Below are 21,963 nucleotides of genomic sequence, written 5' to 3'. Positions count from 1 at the left end.
TAAAAGAAAAGGTTTAGCAAAGCTGCTGCCCCCTGCTCAACGAGATGACAGCCATCCAATTGATACGGGACTAGCATCGCAATGCATCGGCCACCCATCTCTCTCACTAGACTGGGGGACGACACGGACAGTGGTCCATGCCAAAGTGAATCGCGACTGCATCAAACAACCAGGTCACAGCGACACGATTGAAGAGTTTGGACCGGAGCTGGGCGTGTGCATCACATGCCGGTCAGGTCAAACCAAAGACAGGGACACACGCACAGTTTGCAGCTACATGTAACAAACAACGGGAGCTCCCCACTGACCCACAGCAGCTAAACACCAAACAGGCAGCTGAGAATCACTTGAGCTCATGAACACAAAGCTAGGGGTGAGCATTCGGGTAGTTTGGGAAAAATCAGATTGGGTAATTCGGGTATTGTATAATTCGGGTTTTCAAAACTGCTACCCGATCTTTACCGAGAAAAGGGAAATCCGAATTTTCAGATACCCGAAATATCAGGTTTGGATTCCGGTTTTCCCGAAATACCCGATCAACTGCTAAGTCTTTGTCTCTCCCCATCAGGCAACAAGTAGAAAAGGGGATCAAATAAAAAAGTAAGATCAACGTATCACTATTATTGTACAAATCAAACAGACAAGCAATCAACAAGTCAACCTAATAAATTTTTTATTGGGTTTTGGGTCAGGTGAGTGGATTGGGCCATGATCTATTAGATTTTCAATAAAGTTCAGGTTATTTGGGTACCGGCAGTGAATACACAAATTTAAGGGTTTCTCAACTTCTTACCTGAGATAGTGATCGGGTATATCAGATTTTGGATAATTCAGGATCGGGTTCGAGAAATTGTGCCCACCCCTACAAAGCACCATTGCTAACGATACAATTAATGTACATTGCTAATAACATATTTTCGTCCGGGGAACATTCATATATAGCTGTGGAAGTGTATGCAAGTAACCCTTGTTACATCAAATACAAAATTGGTAGCCACCTCCGTGTGGGACCGCCCCTGCAAACGTGGGCCCCACTTACCAGTGCCTACCTAGGCCTGTAACAGGGGAACTGCTTTGCCACCCTCTTTCAAGTCTCATCAACACAACTGCCTTGAGATGGCCATGGCCAGGTGGATCACAAGGCCAGGACCCTCCCAGGCAACCAACCGACCGACCAACCAGCTCTCTCATCGAGATCTCTCTCTCTACAAGGCTAATCATAGGACTATTACAACACGCTACTAATAGCTACCACCACCATAACTGCAACTACTACTAGCTATAGCCAGTGATAACGAACACCAGGGCACATTGACAAAGTGCTTAGGCCAGAGGGGACCTGTGGGGGGCACCCTTCCTCCTGTTGCCGAGTGACAGCACGATCTGGGGGAAGAACCCTCCCCCTTTCTTCCTCTTCCCCGCCTCGCTGCGACGGGCACCGCCGACAGCCCTAGTGTCACAGTTGTCGCTCGATGCCCCACCACCGCCGCCACCATTACCGTATTGCTGTGTCGGGTCCTCAAGGGTCGAGTTCGGGGTGATCTGCCCACCATCAGTGTCGTCGTCGAGGTCCGAGCCGTCGACGCGGAGGTTTTCAAACTGCGGGAAGGCAAGGTGATCTGGGTCCGTGGTGGCGCCGCCGCCGTAGTACTGCAGGGTGTTGAAGAGGTCCCCTCCCTGCATCGTGACATGATCCACCTGCATACAAACCATGTGTTGCCATGCAATTGTCATGACGGAATTCAGCATATCTATCACGGTCACTGAATTGGTGCATTATGGGTGATGATGCAAAGCTTGTGACAAGTCCTTTGGTTGTTTTGTTTCACTGACCTTGCAAGAGAGGGAGCAGAAATGGAAGGGTTCTTGGAGGATCCTGTCGCATGTCAGGCAGACGTTGCCGGAGCCCTTGAAGGGCCTGGACTGAGGCCTCGGCTTCAGGAAGATCACCTTGGCACTGTTGATCGTATAGGTCTGCACAATCAGGGAGGGAATTAACATGCCATCAGTTAATCACTTCAAATCTGCAAGCACTATCAGACGATTATGCATTGCTAATCTGTTCAGAGATGAACTAAAGTTTAAGGAAGGTGGCTAACTGTAATTTGCAAGGAATCACCTGAACATAGGAGCAGTCAATGAGTTTCTCGAGGTCGCCAAGGCGGACGACGTCATGGTACACGTAGCGTCGCACCTAGTTTCACCAAAAAAAACATGTAAAAAGATTAAGTCAGTGCCTCAATATTCGTGCTAACCATGTTTACGCAGGCAATAATTCTGTGCTTTTAAGATAACTCCCGTAGTACAACAGCAGTACAACTCAATTGGGTAACAATGTGGCCCATGCTTTGACCGACCGGGCAGTGGTACCGCTCCAGTCGTGATCTTATCATGGGAGACTCTAAACCACGTCCAGTGACGAAACTGCCCTTGTAGGAGCCTGTCCTCTACAACAAAATCCAACACGGACCCGGGGGCGGAATGGTAAAACTAGCCGAGGAGAGAGGAGGAAGGTTTGGTCAGTAGCAATTCACTGTGGCTGTGAGTGAACAGTGCCAAGGCGAGGCCCCCCGGGAGGAACAGTACTGAGGCCTCTGTTTGGTAAAAACGTCAAGGAGCCCAGTTACCACGCGCACGACAGGGTGAAAATCTGGGAGCCCGGCGGTAACAATTCCTAGGCTGCCCCTTTCTTTACCACCGGCGCTGCAGGGGGGTAGGACGAGCAGGAAATGTTGCTATACATGGCAAAACAGTTTGGATAAACAGGCCTATTAATGGAAGTTCGCACAGACAGCGGACGGTTTATGCGGAATCTAAGCAGAATTCTTCTTTCTAGCATCCTAGGAAATGAGGCCATCATGCAAAGGGTAGGAAAAAAAATTCAATTTACTGTCAGTTCACAGGATTGACTCGGCCCTCGGCAGTAACTTCGCAGGCGAGAGGATAAGATCGAGCAGGCATGGAAGGAAGCATATCCATAGCATTTGTGGAAGGGTGAAACACGAATGCCGCTGTGGAATTTTACACCGTGCAAGACCATGGCCACTCCCAGTGAAAGGCCAAGCAGAAGCTAAGGGGGGCAGTAACTCCGCAGCTTTTGCCCCTCCGCACCCACAGCAGCGTCACTCGCACCACCACCAAGTCCTGACCGGATTAGTTGCGAGAAAGAAGAAAGTGGCAGCAAGAAGACAAGCGAATTGAAGCGAAAGAGGAAGAACATGACGAAATGACTTGCATGCAGGAGAATTTCTACGCCCCACCCTGAGAACTTACCCCCCGCCGCTCCCCCGCAGTCAAATTTCATCTACCTCCCAGCAAATTTCCCCACAATTCCCGGTTGCAATCACAACCAGCACCAAACTTCAAATCAATCAAAGCCTATAAAAGGGGGAGGAAATAAGGAACTAGTGCTACAAGCATGCAGGAGAATTTCTACCTTCCATTCACACAACTTACCAAAGCAACCGGTCACATTTACCCCCCGCGTAATTCCATCAACTTTCCATCATCAACGAGCAGGTAGAACTACGCACTACTCCAAAGCACGGAATTGTTGTTCTGCTCAAATTTAGGCGACGGTGACATGGCCCAACAAAACAATCACCATCCTGATCCAAGGCGTAATCAGCAGCGCGGCATGCATGAGCATGAGCATGACCCGAAACCTCGCAACGCGACAAAGGCGAGACCCGAGCGAAGTACGGGGGGGGATCAGCGATTAGCGCGGCCCGGGATTCCCCGGATGAGGGAAGGAAGCGCGTGCGACTCGACGAGAGCACGCATCAGAACCGAATCGGAAGGGAATTAGGCTAAACGGGGACCAAATCTAAGGGGGGAGGAGGAGCAGAACAGCACGGCGGCGCCCCCCGTGAAAAGACAGCACGGGACAAAAACAAAAGCGAGATACACCATCCCGCTCCTCCTCTAGCATCTACGCTAGGCTGCTTCTGCTGCTACGGCCGCGAGGCGAGGACGGGTGGATAATTTAAAATCAATCAATTGGTTTGTTTTTTTGAGATTTCGTCCCGGGCACAGGAACCGAGGGCTCCAAAAGCTGCTGCCGCTTCCTGTGCGCCCCCGTGGTGTCAATCCAAGCGGACCGGCAGCGAGAATTGCTGGTATACTAGTGGAAATCGAGGAGGCGGATTAAGAAGAACAGGTAGTGGGGACGGATCATCCGACGATCACGCGTCTCGTGGCAGCGGATGCTCTGGAATCGCTCGCGCATCTACCGCCATGCAGAGAAATCGAGGAGCGAGAGGGGGAGACGGAGAGGAAGCGGACCTGGAGGAGCGGGTGGTGGCGGTGCGCGGCGGCGCAGTGGGGGCAGATGCTGGCGCAGCAGGCGAGGCAGAAGATGTTGCGCTCGTTCTTCTTGTGGTTCTCGTGCGCGGGGCACGCCACGAAGAAGCTCTCCGCCACCAGGCCGGCAACCCACCCGGGCCTCATCCCCATCGCCGCCGCTGCTGGATCTCTCTCCCCCTCTCTCCCTCGAGCTCCTTCTCCGGGACGGAACCGGAGCCCGTCTCCTCGTCTCGGTCCGGTAGTACGATCACTTGGCCTGGCAATTCCGCCTGGCCCCTCTCGCTGGTTTGTTTAAGTAGCGGTGGTGGTGTGCGAGTGCAAGGAGAGCGCCGACTGCCGAGGGCGCGGTGGTGGTGGTGGTGGTAGTACGTGTGGCTTGTCTTGTAGCTGCGCGCAGAGAGAGAAACGTCTAGAGTGAGGGGAGGGAATGGTAGCCGGGGCTAGGGGTAGCAGGGGGGCATCGACTCGCTCCGTCCATTGGGGGACTATTTATAGGAGAGAGAGAGAGAGGGAGGGGGATGGGGGAGAGTTCGATGAATGGACGATGATGACGATGATCATCCGTCTAATGCAGTTCCGTAAGCCTAATTACAGTGGAGTTTTACGGCGAGTTTCATGGTATTAATTATCATGACATATCAGCATTTTTGATAATATGGCACTGATTTAATAAGGGAAGAGAAGGAACCAGTTTTATCCCCACGACACTCTGCTAATTCGTTTTCAGGACGTTGGAAATAGCGTGAAACGACCATTGTGACCGCCGTTGTTTTACAGGGGATCCCGTACGCATTTAATTACACTGGTTACAAATATACGTGCCATACTAGATCAACTAGCATTTAATTACACTGGTTAGCTTTGGAAACAGTGAAATGAAACCATCCATTCAGATATAGTATTTCATTCATCCCAAGCTGACGTGATATAAGGATATGAAACCTCACTACGATTAGCCTAATGACAGCATCATAATTCGAATCCTCTCAAGCCGTTTCCAAAGCAACTTTGATGTCATGTGCTGCAGAAAACATTGCGGTTTTTTTTTAAAGAACCTTTTCAAGTTCAAAGTCGGTCTGGCCTCCAATGAAGCTGCCCGTTCGACTCCCAGCCAAGGGGTACCGTGCCATCCTCCCCGGCCTGCTTTTCCACTGCTAGCCGTCTCGCACGGCCGTCCGCCGTCTTGGACTCTAGCGCCGCGCCGTACGCGCTCTCGCGGTCTTGCCGGCGTGACGCCGCCTGCCATTTCCTCGCAAATTTCAGAATGCAGAGATGAATCTCGTCCGGGCTGTTTTCCTTTTCCTTTCTTTCTGAGATGGAACTCACTCAGCTGGGTTGTTGGGCGAGCACTGATGAGCACAGATGCAGGAAGAGGGCGAAAGAAAAAAGAAAGAAAGCGTAGCAGGCGGCACAGGCTTGGCGATCGCCGTGGCCACAAGATGAATAAGCCACACGGTTTCGCAGCACTCGTGCCCCGGGATCGGCCGGCACCGCCATCTCTCGAGGACACGCAGCCGTTGCGTCGGCCAGAGTTGGCCATGTCCCTCTGCTTGTCTTTGGAATTCGCCTAGCTACACTACACCGCATGGCTGTAGGGGGATGGGCAACACTGCCATCTCATGCGACCTCGCATAGCATCGGTATAGAACTATAGATTCGTGGGTTTTCTTCTCTCTCTCTCTCTCTACAAAATTTACCTCTTCTTCTCCTTTTTCTTTTTTACAAAACTTACCTCTCCGCCGTTAAAATTGGAGAAATGGCGATCTGGTGCCTTTCGCCGCCGCCGTGGAATTTTAATTTTATCGAAAGGGGGGGGGGTGCACGCTCAGAGATTTTTGTTTCCTACAGGGAGGGCATGATGGCTCTGCTGAATTATTATCCACATGCGTCTCGAGAAATTTCACGCAGGGGAGCCCCGCTCGTACGCGAACACGCCAGAGCTCGGGAGTTACCCGGCCATGGTTACGATTGATATTCCATCCCCATGTGAAGGGCATGGCATGAGCAGGTACGTAGTAGCAGAATATAAATTATATAAATTATATAAATTATATATATATATATATATATATATCTCCTGCCCCGGTGCAGCAGCAATGGCACGACGAAGGGTCAGGCGGCAGCACTGCAAAATGGCAACCTGCCGTGTTGCTTGGTTGGTGAGTTTTGTTTTTTTCTTTTAAAAAAAGAAACGTAAACATACACATACGTACACTTATTTATATGTACACATGCATGCATGTACTACCCTACGAGCATCTCTAGAAGACTGGATACAGATAGATGGATTAACCTCACAAGCATCTATCTCTAGAGAAGACTGGATGCAGACACATACATACCCTCGTGAAATCAAGACATAAATAGGGACAGGCCGGTCACAGGGATGGCCGTGCTCCGGCAAGTAGATGCATGGAGGAGCTGGCTGGGGCCGCACCTAGCGCCAGTAGCACACTTGATGCTGGCAGGGAAACTTGTGCGCAAAGAGGGGGTGAAGGACGTGCACGGTGCCTTTCTCGTACTCTACCCTATTCCTTGCGAGGCCACTGGCCACCCCCCATGCAAGACATTATCGAAGCTGACCATGCTCTAAAAATTGTGTGCCTAGGTGCACTTTGTTGCAGGTACGGGGGGTGTAGTGTGTTGCCAGCTGCTAATTTTGTTGTTACGATACTACAAAGTTGGACTATATTCCTAACGGAATCCCCCAGAAACATCTTTGTAAAGGATCCTCCGAACAAATTCATAAAACAGTTTTTTTTTCTCCCGAGAGGATTTGCTTTGTTTTTTTTTCCGAGAGGATTTGCTTTGTAGAACAGTTGGAAGTGCAAAATGAGTTGACAAGAACGGGAGCCCATTAAGGCCCACTACGCTGTGAATGGGCCGCGGGGTACGAAACAATAGGCACCGATTCGGCAAGACTGTAAGAGAGTCCCCAAGAAAAATCATCGGGGCATAAAAATCGTTTTTTTCTTCAAGTGAAACCGAAACTCCTCATATCTCAGGCACAGTGGATCTGCCGATCAGGGCCGTCGATCCGCTGCGTCTAGATACCGCCATGCGCTCCACGTGTACATACACGTCGCCCGTGTGCTCAGTCTCGCGCCCCAGGGCACACATGGCCCTCTGGCCAGTGGGCCCAGCAACGGACGACGCGCCGCAAGCGCGCACCGTGCGTGTCGAAATCAAAGCTCGTGATCAGCGGGAGGCTCGGCTTCCGATCAGTTGCCCAGCAACGTGCCGATGTGACAAGGTGACAGTGGGGCCCACGGGCAGGCAGCATCGTGCATGAGCAACTGAACCAGAGCGGCACGCATGCATGGATGTCGATCAGCAGATCGTCATCAGTTCATCAGACTTCAGAGCGCGCCAGTAAAACCTGCGAAAAAGGCGACTCGCACCTTCATAACCACGAGCTTAAAGCTGCAAATTAAAGCATGGACACATGATTTCTAGCAAAAGCTACGCCTGAATTATTGATGAAAGTTGGATGGGATGATGTGATGGTTAATGGTTTCTCGCACATGACATGGCTGTCGTCGTCTTCCTCGGTCTCGGTCTCACCACCCCAGCTGGTCTTGAACTGAAGTACTGTCCTGCACCTAAGATTGGGATGGAGCCGGCCAGATGATCAGTGACAGCGCAAGCTGTTCGAGTCCTCGACCTCTCGCGTCCATCCATGGATGACAATGGCATGCGATCCGTACGGTTTGGACAAGATGTGTCGTCGTCCCCAGCGAACTGAAGCCCTGAAACTTTCGGCCTGAAAGAAAAGCTGCGGCGCCGGTGCGGCAACTGATGGGTGGATGCTGCTCGGCCGCTGCATGGATGCCAGCTGCTGCTCTGGCCGGCCAGCCGGCCGCCCGACCGGCCACCAGGCGGCAGCGACTAGCTGCATAGTGCGGGCATGCATGCTCTTTGACCGTGGTCTCCGGCCGATCTCCAGGCACTGCCGGCCAGAGACCACGGCCACAGCCACGAGGTAGGCCGGCAGGCGACAATGGCGACTGCAAGTCTGCAAACTACCAATGCAGCAGCTGTGAAGGAAGTTGATGTGATGTATACATCCAAGAACATCGATGCAGATGCAGTTCTGTAATCTGAACTTTTGAACATCTATTTGAACGAATGAACCCTGAACATCAATATTAGATGCATACATGAGCTCTGTATACCACCATTATCTCTGCAATGTATAGCATTTCCTGCATCACATCCATGGTGGTTCCTTCTCTGCTCTCTCCAATCCGGATGCAATGCAAGGACCTAGGACTTGGTACAAATGAAGAAAGTTTCAGGTATCGCCGAGTGCCTGCCGGCCTTTTTCAGATTCCTGAACCAAAGCTTTGAAAAGGCGCTTTCGGGCCATCCAGGCGAGGCAGGAGGAGACGGATCGGCGAGAACACAGCTAGCAAAGATGCCGCCGCTGCGGCTGCAGCTGCTGCCCGCGAACAGTTAACGGTGGCAGTGGCATCGATCGCCATGATGGCGCCTGTCTGTCCGAGTGCCTTCCTGTCCCGTGATCCGCCTGTCGAGGACTGCCACGGCGCTAGCTGTTTGCTCGCTCCTCCTGCTGGGCTGCCGGGGTGCTGGAGCCACTCGTTGCCTCGTCGCCGTACCGCTGGGCGGTGGCGCCTTCTGGGCTCTCTGGCCCTGCGCGCCTGCGCGCACAGGCGTTCCTGCAAATCGCCGTCCATGTGCACTGAACTCGGCCAGATTTGAAATATTCAGAAAGAAAAATCTCAGCCAGACTTGATCATACACTGAACACACTTCATTTAACTAACTAGCTTGTACTGCTGCAAAGGCGTTCAATTACGCATGGTTTGGGGGTTCTTTTAATTTATTTGCGACCGCAAGAATGGTTTCAGAACGTAGTACTGCTAGCTTTTGCAAGCATTTTGAACTGAAGGTCGATATAGGAAGTTAGGAACAAGGTCCTAGGCTGTACATGACAGGTCTAAAAGGCTTGTACTTTTCTATTTGTACCCGAGATGCAAGCCTGATCGAGATTAGATAACTGGAACGTGGAAAATGCGGTCAGTTATCGAGTTCGTCTGCAGGAGTATCTACCAGTGCTGAGCTTTTCAAAAGGAAAAAAAAACTACCAGTGTTGAGGAAAAGAGCAGAAAGCTAGCTTCCATTGGCAGTGCGCACGGGGAATCACAGTGTAGCTGTGTAGTAGGTGTACTACTAATTACAGAGCACCGCATGCATCGCGTGTTTGTTACGCATCCATAACGGTCGCCGAGGGCCAAGGCTCCAAGTTTGTTGCGGCTACCTGCTGCATGTCGACTTGCCGTCGTCGTCCACGGCTGAGCTAGCGAGCTGAGAGGCCTGACGGGCTTGTAGAGTTTCAGGCTTTCAGCACCGCCGGTCCACCGCAGCGACCGATCAGAGCGGGCGCGTGTCCGGCCGTCTTCCTCCTCCAAGCTGCATGCTGGTAAAACCATACGTAGAATCTTTCAAAAAAAGAAGAAGAAATGAATTCATGGGCACCATTTGGGGGAGAGCTAGCTACATGGCAGGGAGAGAGGGAGGGAGCCAGGGAGGGAGGGTACGGTCCAGACTCAAGAACGAAGGTGGTTGTGGATCGTGGAATCTCTGATCTGCCCATGATCTCCTTGGTGGTGCCTCTTGCATGGGAGACAGCCACACGGACTGCCAATGGTCGGGGGACAGCTGCTCCGGCCTATCCTTCTTCCTCTCGAGCACCGTGCGAAGCAAGTGGGCGAGAGATGCACCAGTGCACCGCTATGGTGGAAACAGAAAGAAAAAGATGGATATTCGAAATATCCGAATCTATTTTCATATATATCCGATATATTTTTATTTAAAAGAAGAAAATTGGATAAGAAATAGAAAGACGGATAGAATATCCGAGATATCCGAATCTATTTCCATACGTTCATGCGCGCCACCAAAGTGCAGGAGATCCATGCATGATTGATTGACCGGTCGCCAGTCGCCGGTGTGTGCGCAGCGAGCGCGGGTGGGTGGCTTCCATGCGAGATTTTTTTTTTTTGAAAAGCGGCTTCCATGTGAGGTGGCACTGTGGCAGCCGCAGGCGATGAGGGAGGTGCCCGTGCCATCCAATCCGTGGCTTGGAGATTGCGCACGGGAGCCTGCCGGTGCCCCAGCGCCGGGTTTCGATGCTCCCGTTTTGAATTCAATTTGAATCCGGTCACGAGTCGAGCCGGTGACGCCAGTGCGGTTCCACTTCCACGACTCTCGGCTAGCAGGCGTGCCTCGTCTTGTCACTGTGACATGACAGAGGGAGGAAAAAAATTCTGAGGGAGGAGGAGTTGGGGGATAGGAGAGGAAGGTTTCATCAGCATAGAGAGGAGGTATGGTGTGGAGGAGAGTGTGCGAGAGCTTCCAGAGTTCATTCTCCGTTGAATCCAGTAGAAACTGCGCCAAATAATTTTTTGGTAACTTTTTTCTGATTCTGAGAAATGAGCTAAGAGGCTGTGAGCTGAAAAAAGTAGCTTCTCCTGCTTCGTATTTTTTTATTATAATTTTAAAAGTTTATGCTAGAGAATTAAAGAGAATTATTTTCAGTCACAAACATAGAATCACTCTTTCGAATGGGCCTGAAGAAGAGAAGGAAGATTCGCTGAGCACGTCGTCGACGAGGCCAGCCCATGCAAGGCGAAATTGCTGCTCCCTCGGCCCGGCCCACCAGTCCACCACCACCAACAACAACGTGCGGTGCGGGGCTTTCGCTGGTCCTGCAAGCCCAAGGGCCGACCGAGGCTGCCTATTACCATTGGGCTGCTGCCTGCTGGTGCTATGGGCGCGCGTTTCCCGTGCGTGGCGCCCCGTCTCTCTCTCTCTCTCTCTCTCACCATACGGCGGCCGAGGCGGTGGGGCTGTGCCTTGTGGGCTGTGTGGTACAGACGCGAGCAAAGCCTGCAGTCCGTACTGCCCGACGCAGCAGCGTCACACCTCAGGATGCCGGTACCCAAAATATTCAGCCTGGTGTAAATACGCGCCAGGTTGACCTACTCAATTTTGGTGCAAATTAGTGCCTAACAGTGTGGATTATTGGGTAACCCAGTCGCCACCTCTCCCTTCGTCTGTCTCGCGGCTCGCGAGTTCCCAACTTCACAGCGGGCAGCGACGGTGCCTCCACCTTCGCCGATCTTGCGCTGCTTGTCTGCAGCAGCGCAGGCAGCCCAACGCTGCCAGTGGGTATACCCCGTGCGCTCGTAGTCGTCTTCCTGCATACTCGAATTCCGAGCTCCGACCTCATCTGTCCGTGGGCTCACAGGAAGGCAGGTGCAGAGGCATGCGCAGCTTTGGGACAGGGAAGGGCAAGCGGCCGGCGGTGGCGGGAAATTCGAGCAGAACGGAAGGCGGCGGATGAAAGAGAAAGCCTACCTCGATTTGGTTCCAGTTGATCGCAACCCAACTGACAGACAGCCGGAGCCATCCATCTCCGGTGAGCTGTGGCGGGTGCGGCTGTGCGGGTTCCGTCACGAGCGGCGGCGGCGACAACGCGTGTGGGCATGGGCTCGTGGATAGAGAGAAGAGAGGAACTATTGGTTGATTCTCCTCATCGACTTTTGTTGGGCCCGAAGAATCATCATTTCTGACAGCCGCAGAGCGTGATGATCCATTTAGTTCTGATGTTTTGATTGATCCATTGGGTTGTTTGGATGAACATTGAAACGCAGCGGAGTAACCCAAAACCTAAAAATAATATTAATAGATTGTCTGAGTTAATCACTGGTTGACCTAATTTCAACCCACTAGCATCGTGAGTCGCACCACGCGCCTCATTGCTCGATCGCCGACGTCGCAAGCCAAACAACACAAAATAAACATCCCCGGAGACCGTGACGTGATCTGGATGACTGGATCTAGACGGTGATAATTAGCGGAAGGAAGACGGACGGACGGATGCTGCTTTCTGGCAGGAGCGGCCGGGCGACGCACCTGATCAGCCCGGCAGCGTCGTAGAATGCGACGACGACGACGGCGGTGACTCATCGTGCACCGATGCTGCGCCGGCTGCATCAGCACGTACGTGACGTCCCAAATCCTCTCCCTCGTACTCTACGCCATGCCCTGTGGACGCTTTCGTCCCTAGCTACTTGGATCCCGCTACCAGCTTATTCCAACTCTGACCGGAGCAGTTAGGCTCCAAAATTTTAGCTGAACTAGCTCTACGTGAAGTTGGAGCTGGCCGAACAGGGTGTTTAACATAGAAGGTGCTCCCAGCTCCAAAAAAAAAAGTTTTGAGGGTGGATTGTCCTTTTTCTCCTAACTCATGGCCCCACGTGTCATCATCTCGATTCATATCTTCTTTTTCGTTAGGACGCCGCGTTGGCTGCCTGTCTTTCTTGACGACGAGCAAATGCAGCAGGCTAACGCTGCAAACGTCCTTGACGATGAGGTTTACGCGCAACCCCCCATGCACCTTCCCCTTGGCCTTGTGCTTCTTGACCTTCTTGCCCCTGGCGGCGGCATCCTACGGCCCGCGCGCAGCTTCTGCGAGGAGAGTGAGGAAAGGGAGGGCGGGGGTTGCACGGCATGCACGGACAGCCCCGGACGGTGGCGATGGCGGTGGATGGGCTGCGGGAAGGGAGGGGTGCATGGACCGCCACTGCTTCCCCCGCCGCGACACCGTCGCTGACGAGGACGAGGCGAGGATCGGAGATACGATGCGGTGCGGGAGGGGAAGAAAGAAAGGGAGGGACCACCACCGGCGGTGACTTGCGGGTAGGGGAGGGCGGGGTGGCATGGTCGGGGAGGAAGGGCCCGCCGGCGTTGATGGCGGCAAGCTGCGCGAGAGGAAGGTGCGGGCAGGCGACACTCGCCAGGTTGCAGGGAGGTGGCGGGCTTAGAAGAAAGAGGAAGCGGAGAAAGGAGGGTTGCGGTGGCAGCTAGGGAAGGAAGGGGGCGGCGCTCGGCAGGGGGAGGAGGGGAGGCGACGCTCGGTGGTGGCAGGCAGTGGCGGTGGCAGGTGGCGGCGGTGGTGAGGGGAGGGAGGCAGCGGCAGGAAGGAGGGAGTCATGAGGTTGGGGGTCGATAGAGGCTCGGGAAAAAAAGAACCGTTTTTAAGTGTTGGTATTGATTGGCAATTTCATCCGAACTTCACGTGTAGGTCTATATTTGATGGTACTGGTACTGTAAAAGAAGTGCTCTAAAACTTCAAGTGTATTTGAACTATAACTACAGAGTTTTGAAGCTCCATAAATTTTTAGAGTTGGGGTGTTTAGCTATAAAATTATCTGGAGTCGATGTAGTTCAGCTCCAGAGCTATGCCAAATAGACCCTAAATCGTTTATATCGCACTCGACTGCTCGTACGGTACGACGAAGGAAAGATGAAAAAGCATAGAAGTAGACCATGGAAAGAAAAGAATGCACAAGGAGGGAAACGTAACAAAAGGACAAAAGGTTGGTGCGAAATCGTTACATTTTAAACCGACGTCACAAATAATGGGGAAGTTCAACCAAATTTGTAACGTCAATTCGGATTTTCAAACAAATAATGAGTAATTTTGTTTTCTTTTTCAACCGTCAAGTTATCCAAAGTCAACATCTGAATTCCGCGTCAGCGATGCCGCCTTCTCAGCCACCTACCAACCCACAACCCGGGCAAGTAGCACGATTCAGTCAATTCCGAAACATTTGCACAAACCCCCTCGAGCTCCGCGCCACGTTTCGAACCGGCCCCCCGCCCCCTCCCATCTTTGCGGGTCCGTCCCGTCCCACCTCCCACCCCCACGATTCCCGTTCCCCTCCCGAACATTTCCGCCGCGGCGCCCCTTGCCGCTGACGGCCATGGCCCACCTCCAGCTCACGGCGCTCGCCGGCGGCGCCGGCGACGAGATGGAGGAGGTTGCGCTGCTGGGCTCCTACGACGTGGAGGCCGGGCCCGCAGGGGCGGAGTGGGAGGCCGACGAGGAGGCCGGCATGCGGCGGGTGCAGGTGCGGGTCGCCGGCATGACGTGCTCCGCGTGCACGGGCGCCGTCGAGGCCGCGCTCTCCGAGCGCCGGGGCGTGCGCCGCGCCTCCGTGTCGCTGCTCCAGAACCGCGCCCACGTCGTCTACGACCCCGCGCTCGCCAAGGTCCGTGAGCCCAGGCTGGCCCCGTGATCCCCTCCCATCCCGTTGCTCCGTCAGCCTCGCCGGCGCTCCCGGTGGATTTTTTTCTCTCTCGCGCGCTCTGTAGCTCCAAATTGAGTGGATTTCTAGCGTCGTGCTGGCTCTCGCTCGGGAATTGCGGAGCTGGGGGGCGGGAAATTCAGCTGCGGCCTGTTGGTTAGGGTGGTTACGATGGGAAATGGTCCGTGCCTGCTTCGCTTTGCTGCGTTTAGAGGAGCTTCCGTAGTTGCGGCTGATTTTCTCCTGTTCGTTTCTGGTTCGGGCTGGTGGTTTGAATTCGTTGGAGCTGCAATAGGTGACGATTTTTTTAGCTGATACTGTTGGACTGGTGTTTCCTGTGTTTGGAAACAATATCAGTGGGATCGATGGCGATTATGGATCTCAGACGCTCTTAACAGGAATGCTGAGATATTTTCGCAATTTTGATTAATAATCCCCTATGGGCAGTTATCGTGATCAACTTATATTAGTAGCAGGTACCAGCAGACAATCCCCAAGGATCTCAAATATATGTTAGTCATTTTAAATAGCCCAACTGTTTCCCGGACAGCCAATCTGCAGACATTTAGCAACTAACTTCCTTCTGCTTCAAGTCTCTGCAATGGCGCCAACATGAACTATTCTATATAAAATTCAATTCATCAGTATTTTATTTATTTTGTATTTAAAGCTTGTTTTATGCAGGATGAAGACATCGTGGAAGCGATAGAGGATGCTGGGTTCGAAGCAGAAATTCTCCCAGACTCTACTGTTTCACAGCCGAAATCTCAGAAGACTTTGTCAGGCCAATTTAGGATAGGGGGAATGACTTGTGCAGCATGTGTGAACTCAGTTGAGGGGATCTTGAAAAAACTGCCCGGTGTAAAAAGAGCAGTTGTCGCATTAGCGACATCATTGGGGGAAGTTGAGTATGACCCTTCTGCCATTAGCAAAGATGAAATTGTTCAGGCTATTGAGGACGCTGGTTTTGACGCTGCGCTGTTACAAAGTAGCGAGCAGGATAAGGTTTTATTAAGTGTGACTGGGTTGCATACTGAGGGAGATGTAGATGTATTGCATGATATCCTGAAGAAAATAGAAGGCTTGCGTCAGTTTGGTGTAAATTTTGGAAACTCTGAAGTTGAAATTGTATTTGATCCCGAAGTAGTTGGTTTGAGACAGATTGTAGATACCATAGAGATGGAAAGCAATGACAGACTGAAAGCTCATGTACAGAACCCATACTTACGAGCTGCTTCAAATGATACACAGGAGGCCTCTAAGACGCTTCATCTTCTTCGCTCTAGTTTATTACTAAGTGTAAGTTTTTTCCCAGCTATCCTAGACTTTTATTTTTATGGTTTTATGATATGTTTTATTTGAATACTATGAATACCATTGACAAGACTCTTCATGTGTTACTTGTACTGACTCGCCACTGGTTTCCTTGCACCAGATTCCTGTATTTTTCATCCGCATGGTATGCCCTCACATACCTCTAATCAGTTCATTCCTAGTCATGCACCTTGGACCATTTTGTATTGGAGATCTGCTGAAGTGGATTCTGGTTAGCATGATACAGTTTGCTGTTGGCAAACGATTCTATGTTGCAGCTTCTAGGGCCCTAAGACATGGCTCTACAAATATGGATGTTTTAGTTGTTATTGGCACTACCGCTTCATATGTCTATTCAGTTTGTGCACTTCTTTATGGGGCATTCACTGGATTTCATCCTCCAATATATTTTGAAACGAGTGCCATGATAATTACATTTGTGCTGTTTGGGAAGTATCTGGAGGTGCTTGCAAAAGGAAAGACATCGGATGCTATCAAGAAGCTTGTAGAGCTTGCTCCAGCTACAGCGCTTCTACTTCTGAAGGACAAAGGTATGGGATCCAAACTGTGCAACTACTTGCAATAATAATGTTTAGCAGTTCTAGAAAGCTCACAATCACATAAGCAGTCTTCATATTTTACAAATCTTCTTTTTGGTTGTGCATTCAACCATAGATGGTCGCTAGCCTATCACACATACAATTTTCATTTTTTTACTGTTGGTTGCACACATCAACTTAAAAATATTTTCCCCAAATACAGAAGGAAAATATTCAGGCGAGAAGGAGATTGATGCATCGTTAGTACAACCTGGTGATGCCTTAAAAGTTCTTCCTGGTTCAAAGGTTCCTGCCGATGGTGTAGTCATTTGGGGTACAAGCCATATCAATGAGAGTATGGTAACTGGTGAATCTGTGCCTATCTCGAAGGAAGTATCCAGTCCAGTAATTGGAGGCACAATGAACTTGCATGGTGTTCTTCATATACAAGCGACCAAAGTAGGATCCGGGACAGTTCTGAGTCAGATAATATCGCTTGTCGAGACTGCCCAGATGTCTAAGGCTCCTATTCAGAAGTTTGCTGATTATGTAAGTCCATTCCTCAACTCCTTAGCTAATAAAGATTATCTATAACTCTGTATAGGTATAATCTTAAATCTGTAAAGCATTGTTTCAGTCACCTTAATTCTTTTTTTCTGAATTGATGTTTATTGCTATACTTGTTAAAACATTGACTCTATGTTTGTTTTTAGTATTTAAAGTGCAGTATAGAGGAATTTAAATTATGTACGTCAATTTTTGTACATCTGTTCACATTTCTTGTTAATTGGCATAACTTGGTTGATTTTTCCTTCTTCTTTTTTCGAATTACTGTAGATCACCTTTCTTATACGTGTCGATTTTTTGTTAAACCTGGCTATATTGGGGATTTATAAAGCCTTGATTCGCAGGGTCCTTATGCTCTTTAATGAACACCTGTAATCCCATGTCCCTCAATGCTGACATTACCTATGCCTATTTTAGGTGGCCAGCATTTTCGTTCCTATTGTCATCACCTTGTCCTTACTGACATTCCTTGCATGGTAAGTTTCAGGACCCTGACGAGTACTATGGGTATCAATGTTCAAGTTTCTGACTCATGCATTGTTGACTTTTTTAGGTTTCTATGTGGATGGTTGGGAGCATATCCAAACTCATGGTCTGCTGAAAGTAGCAATTGCTTTGTTTTCTCCCTCATGTTCTCCATATCTGTTGTGGTGATTGCTTGTCCATGTGCTCTTGGTCTGGCAACACCAACTGCGGTTATGGTAGCAACGGGAGTTGGGGCTAATCATGGAGTACTTGTGAAGGGTGGAGATGCACTGGAGAGAGCTCAGAATGTGAAATATGTTGTTTTTGATAAAACTGGAACACTGACCCAAGGAAAGGCTTCTGTAACAACAGCAAAGATTTTTTCAGGGATGGACCTGGGGGATTTCCTCACATTGGTAGCTTCTGCAGAGGTGAGATGAACCCAAAAAATTGCATTGCATTAGTTTCTTATGCTGCTTCCATCAAAGTGGGAAACTGCTAATCTTATTTTGTTTTCTGTACTTTAGGCAAGCAGTGAACACCCACTTGCAAAAGCTATCTTGGATTATGCATTTCATTTCCATTTCTTTGGCAAACTTCCCTCAGCAAAAGACAGCATTAAGAAAAGAAGAGAAGAGATTCTTTCCCAGTGGCTACTGGAAGTCACAGACTTTTCTGCTTTGCCTGGCAAAGGGATCCAGTGTTGGATCAATGGGAAGAAAATTTTGGTGAGTTGCAGGATGCAGCTATCCTTTACTGTGCATCTTCAAATAATTGGAGGATAGACTTGACTTACTGTGTTAACTTCCTGAGTTAATATGAACTGGTTATATTGACGCTTAAATATTTATGCAGGTAGGGAACCGTGCTTTGATAACTGAAAATGGGATAAACATTCCTGATGAAGCTGAACATTTCTTGGTAGACATGGAGCTGAGTGCAAAAACTGGTATTCTCGTAGCATATGATGGTGGCTTCATTGGTTTGATTGGGATAACAGATCCTTTGAAAAGGGAGGCTGCTGTGGTTGTACAAGGCCTAAAAAAGATGGGTGTTCATCCAGTTATGGTCACTGGGGACAACTGGAGGACAGCACAAGCGGTTGCAAAGGAGGTCAGTTGAGTTAATAATGTTCTACTGCTAGCATAGCGTCTGCATTTCACCCTGTCACGCAATCTCTCGTTAGTATGTGCTCATCCTCTGAAGTGAAATGTTGATATTATTGTGGTTCTACAGGTTGGTATTGAGGATGTGAGAGCGGAGATCATGCCAGCTGGAAAAGCCAACGTTATCCGTTCGCTCCAAAAGGACGGCAGTGTAGTCGCAATGGTAGGAGACGGCATCAATGACTCCCCCGCTTTGGCAGCCGCCGATGTCGGGATGGCCATTGGCGCTGGAACCGACATTGCCATCGAGGCGGCTGACTACGTGCTGGTCCGGAACAACCTGGAGGACGTGATCACGGCGATCGACCTCTCACGCAAGACGTTCAGCCGGATCCGGTGGAACTACTTCTTTGCCATGGCGTACAACGTGGTGGCCATCCCCGTGGCCGCGGGCGCGCTGTTCCCGTTCACGGGGCTCCAGATGCCGCCCTGGCTGGCCGGCGCGTGCATGGCGTTCTCGTCCGTCAGCGTGGTGTGCTCCTCCCTGCTGCTGAGGAGGTACAGGAAACCGAGGCTCACCACCTTGCTGCAGATAACAGTGGAGTGAATTTCTTTTTTTTTTGGGCGTTGTGTCGTGTCACTTTACCGGAGAAGAAATGGAAGTGGTGCCTCCCGACTACGTGAATGTCTGGTGCAGTTTTGAGGGTCAAACACTTGTACATATCCAACATTTTGCAACGGAGTTGCAATGCATGGTAATTGAAACATTATCAACGCAAGCCCCCAGTCGGTCCATTATTTGAGCAGGATTTATGTGGATATTGGATAGAGATTGAGTCAATCCAATAGATAGAAAGGAAATAAAGAACATACCAGTGACCATGCAAAGTAAGGAAGTTATGGGTTGGAACCAATCCAGTGGATACACGATACACAGGTAGAGCATCTCCAAGACTCTCTAAATGATAAGCCATTTGAGCAAAATTATTTTCTATCTCTTTGGGTTCTCCAACAGCATTTTTTATATCCTGTACATAGGGCCTGTTCGGATGAATGGGAAAGAAAAAGAGAAAGTGCAAAACTTTTGCTCTTTTGTACTTTTTTTTGCACTTTTGGATCCAAACACCCCAAAGTGTAAAAGGGCAAATGCTACCGTAATTTTGCTAATTATGGATTAATTAGGCTTAATAGATTCGTCTCGTCATTTAGTCCTCATCTATGTAGTTAGTTTTTTAATTAAACTATATTTAATACTTCTAATTAGCGTCCAAACATCTGATGTGACGGAAGCAAAAATTTTGCCATTTGCCCTTTTGCCATTTGGGGATGGATCCAAACAGGCTCATAGTCTAGAGAGCAATTCTCGCTCTGCATAGCGAGAAATGCGGAACAGAGAAGGTCTATATTTAGATATCCAATTGAAGAAGGATAATTTTTTTTACCAAAATCTCTATTGCTAGAGATATAAAAAGAGTTTTGGAGATGCTAATGGATATGCGATAGCTTAAAGTTATCGAGTCAATCCGATGGATATGTGGGGCCTGCTAAAACAATTAATGGCTATAACTACATAGATGATATGGCTTAACGCAGAGGCAGAGAAATTATAACAAGCGATCATTGACACTAAAATTTGCGACGTTTCTGATTATATTTTGGTGGTACCTCCGATCCCAAGGATAGCAAAACTGTTCTTATGCATTGATTCTTTCTGCAGGCACAGTTAAATTTTAACAAATCTGGCAAACATAGATGTGGTAAGCAAAACAACCAAAATCACTCAAACCATTTTATTACTATTGCCATCAACTCAAATTTCGGGGCATCATCATGCACAACAAAGGATTTAGACCATCACACACAATCGAAGGCTAACACGCCTCTCTCAGCTCTTCGTCATGCATGGTGTCCCCTCCTCCCCAGCATGGGTCGGACGTTGCTACCCCCTGCCAGGACCGGTGGGTCACCCCCACCACCGGGCGGGACTTTTGGTGCACCGCCGCCGCCGCCGCACTCCCTGGTGCACACGCACTTCGTCCCCATCCTCTTGCAGAACCCACCGGTGTTCCCCTCGGTTATGCAGACGGCCCAGCAGTTGTGATTATTGCAGCGTGTCCCTTTGTAGCCCTTGCTCCGCGTCTCGCACCGATCAGCCTCAGCACCTGCAAGCACGACCAGATTCAGTCTAGCTACCACCTGATGCCTAGTGATTCGCTTCCATGCTTTGGTGTTTTGATGGATCGAATCGATCACTAACCGAAGGTGAGCAGCAGGAGCAGGAGCAGGAGCAGGAACATGCTGGCCGTCGCCGTGATCTTGCCCTTCATGGCTGAACTGAACTGAACTTTGCTGGGTGAGGACTGAGGATGGAGGAAGTGAAGGGCACACAGCCATCTATTTATAGAGTTCAGGGTGGACTCGTCATTACCATCGTGCATCCGAAAATGGATACGCATATCCTGGTCTTGGCACTCTCAGGATTGAGGGAATTTAATCTATTTTATCATCTGTGGCATTTATTTGTTCGTATCCTGCTGCAGATTTGCGATGGGAGTCTGAACCTAGCAATGTACTAGTATGGTATAGTTTTGACTGCCAGATCCTTGTATAAAAGTCTGTATATCGAACTCTAAAAATAAATGTCTGTGTATCCAACGGTTTGCAGCTGTGCCCTGCTGTACGTTAAGTACTTGTATAATTGCAAACTGAGTAAATAGCACGCATCTACTGCTTTGGCAACGCTAGGTTCGAAATGTCTTCTGAATTCAACAGAAATATTTATAACTCGGGAAACCTTTGGCACAGATCTTCTGTCGTCCAAATCTGCCTCTGAGTTGAACTAGCCCTGCTTTGCTGATTCTCTCTGTGTTCAGACTTCACAATTTGTTTTAACACAATTCAGACTTCAGAACTTTGCCTCTGCTTCCTCCAAGCTTACCTTGTACTACTACTGACACAAAATGGCAGGATTCTACCGCAAAATTCTAAAGCTACGGCCACTTTGGAACTGGGCAATCATGCTTATAATTCCAGTTTCAGGATTTAAGTCCCCCCACCAGCTTCTCTCTACCTCCCTTCTTTCAGGGAACTCCATCAAACTCGCCATTTTTTTTTTGAAAACATCATGTTCTAGAAATCTCTCTAGTGCCAATGCTTAGCCAAACATGCAGTTGGGTTTGATTGGATCGGATGGGCTGAGATCCTGCCTCGCCATGGCCCACCAAATCATCAGTTACCAGTCGGCAAGTTCCTCCTCTCTTTCAGAAAAAGAAAAGAAAAAAGAAAAAGAAAAGGTCACCAAGTTTGCAGCGGCATGGATCCAAATTCTTTCTTTAAATCACTTTCTAGTGAGTATAACGCAGGTGATTGCCAGGGTTCCCACTTTCTGGTATATATGGATCATAATCTTTTCAGCATCGATCATTTGATGTCTAGAATCCCCAAGTTCATTATCATTCGGATACTGACAGTAGCATGTTATTATGAGCATCTCTTTGTCCACGACGGACCATTCACTCCCCGTGAGAATGTGTGCTTAATCTGATCTGA

The 21,963-nt window shown here is 49.7% G+C and overlaps 2 protein-coding genes across 2 annotated transcripts; one reads left to right on the top strand and one right to left on the bottom strand.

Moving 5' to 3' along the window:
- Positions 1–925: 925 nt before the first annotated feature.
- Positions 926–4,745, bottom strand: LOC112873899. The gene is made up of 4 exons (XM_025936997.1): positions 4,285–4,745; positions 2,120–2,194; positions 1,834–1,974; positions 926–1,698 (listed from the first exon to the last, which is right to left on the bottom strand). The coding sequence occupies exons 1-4, from the start codon at positions 4,453–4,455 to the stop codon at positions 1,324–1,326; spliced, it is 762 nt and encodes a 253-aa protein (XP_025792782.1). The 5' UTR covers positions 4,456–4,745; the 3' UTR covers positions 926–1,323.
- A 9,354-nt stretch (positions 4,746–14,099) lies between these two features.
- LOC112891678 (cation-transporting ATPase HMA5-like) lies at positions 14,100–19,220 on the top strand. Its single transcript, XM_025958602.1, has 9 exons — positions 14,100–14,387; positions 15,108–15,722; positions 15,859–16,288; positions 16,500–16,825; positions 17,261–17,319; positions 17,397–17,739; positions 17,836–18,036; positions 18,164–18,421; positions 18,545–19,220. The coding sequence occupies exons 1-9, from the start codon at positions 14,100–14,102 to the stop codon at positions 19,019–19,021; spliced, it is 2,997 nt and encodes a 998-aa protein (XP_025814387.1). The 3' UTR covers positions 19,022–19,220.
- The last annotated feature ends 2,743 nt before the right edge of the window (positions 19,221–21,963 follow it).

Source organism: Panicum hallii, chromosome 1, assembly GCF_002211085.1.
Source record: "Panicum hallii strain FIL2 chromosome 1, PHallii_v3.1, whole genome shotgun sequence".
Lineage (NCBI taxonomy): Eukaryota > Viridiplantae > Streptophyta > Magnoliopsida > Poales > Poaceae > Panicum > Panicum hallii.
Note: the sequence above shows the minus strand (reverse complement) of the source record. Positions and strands in the feature narration are given on the sequence as shown.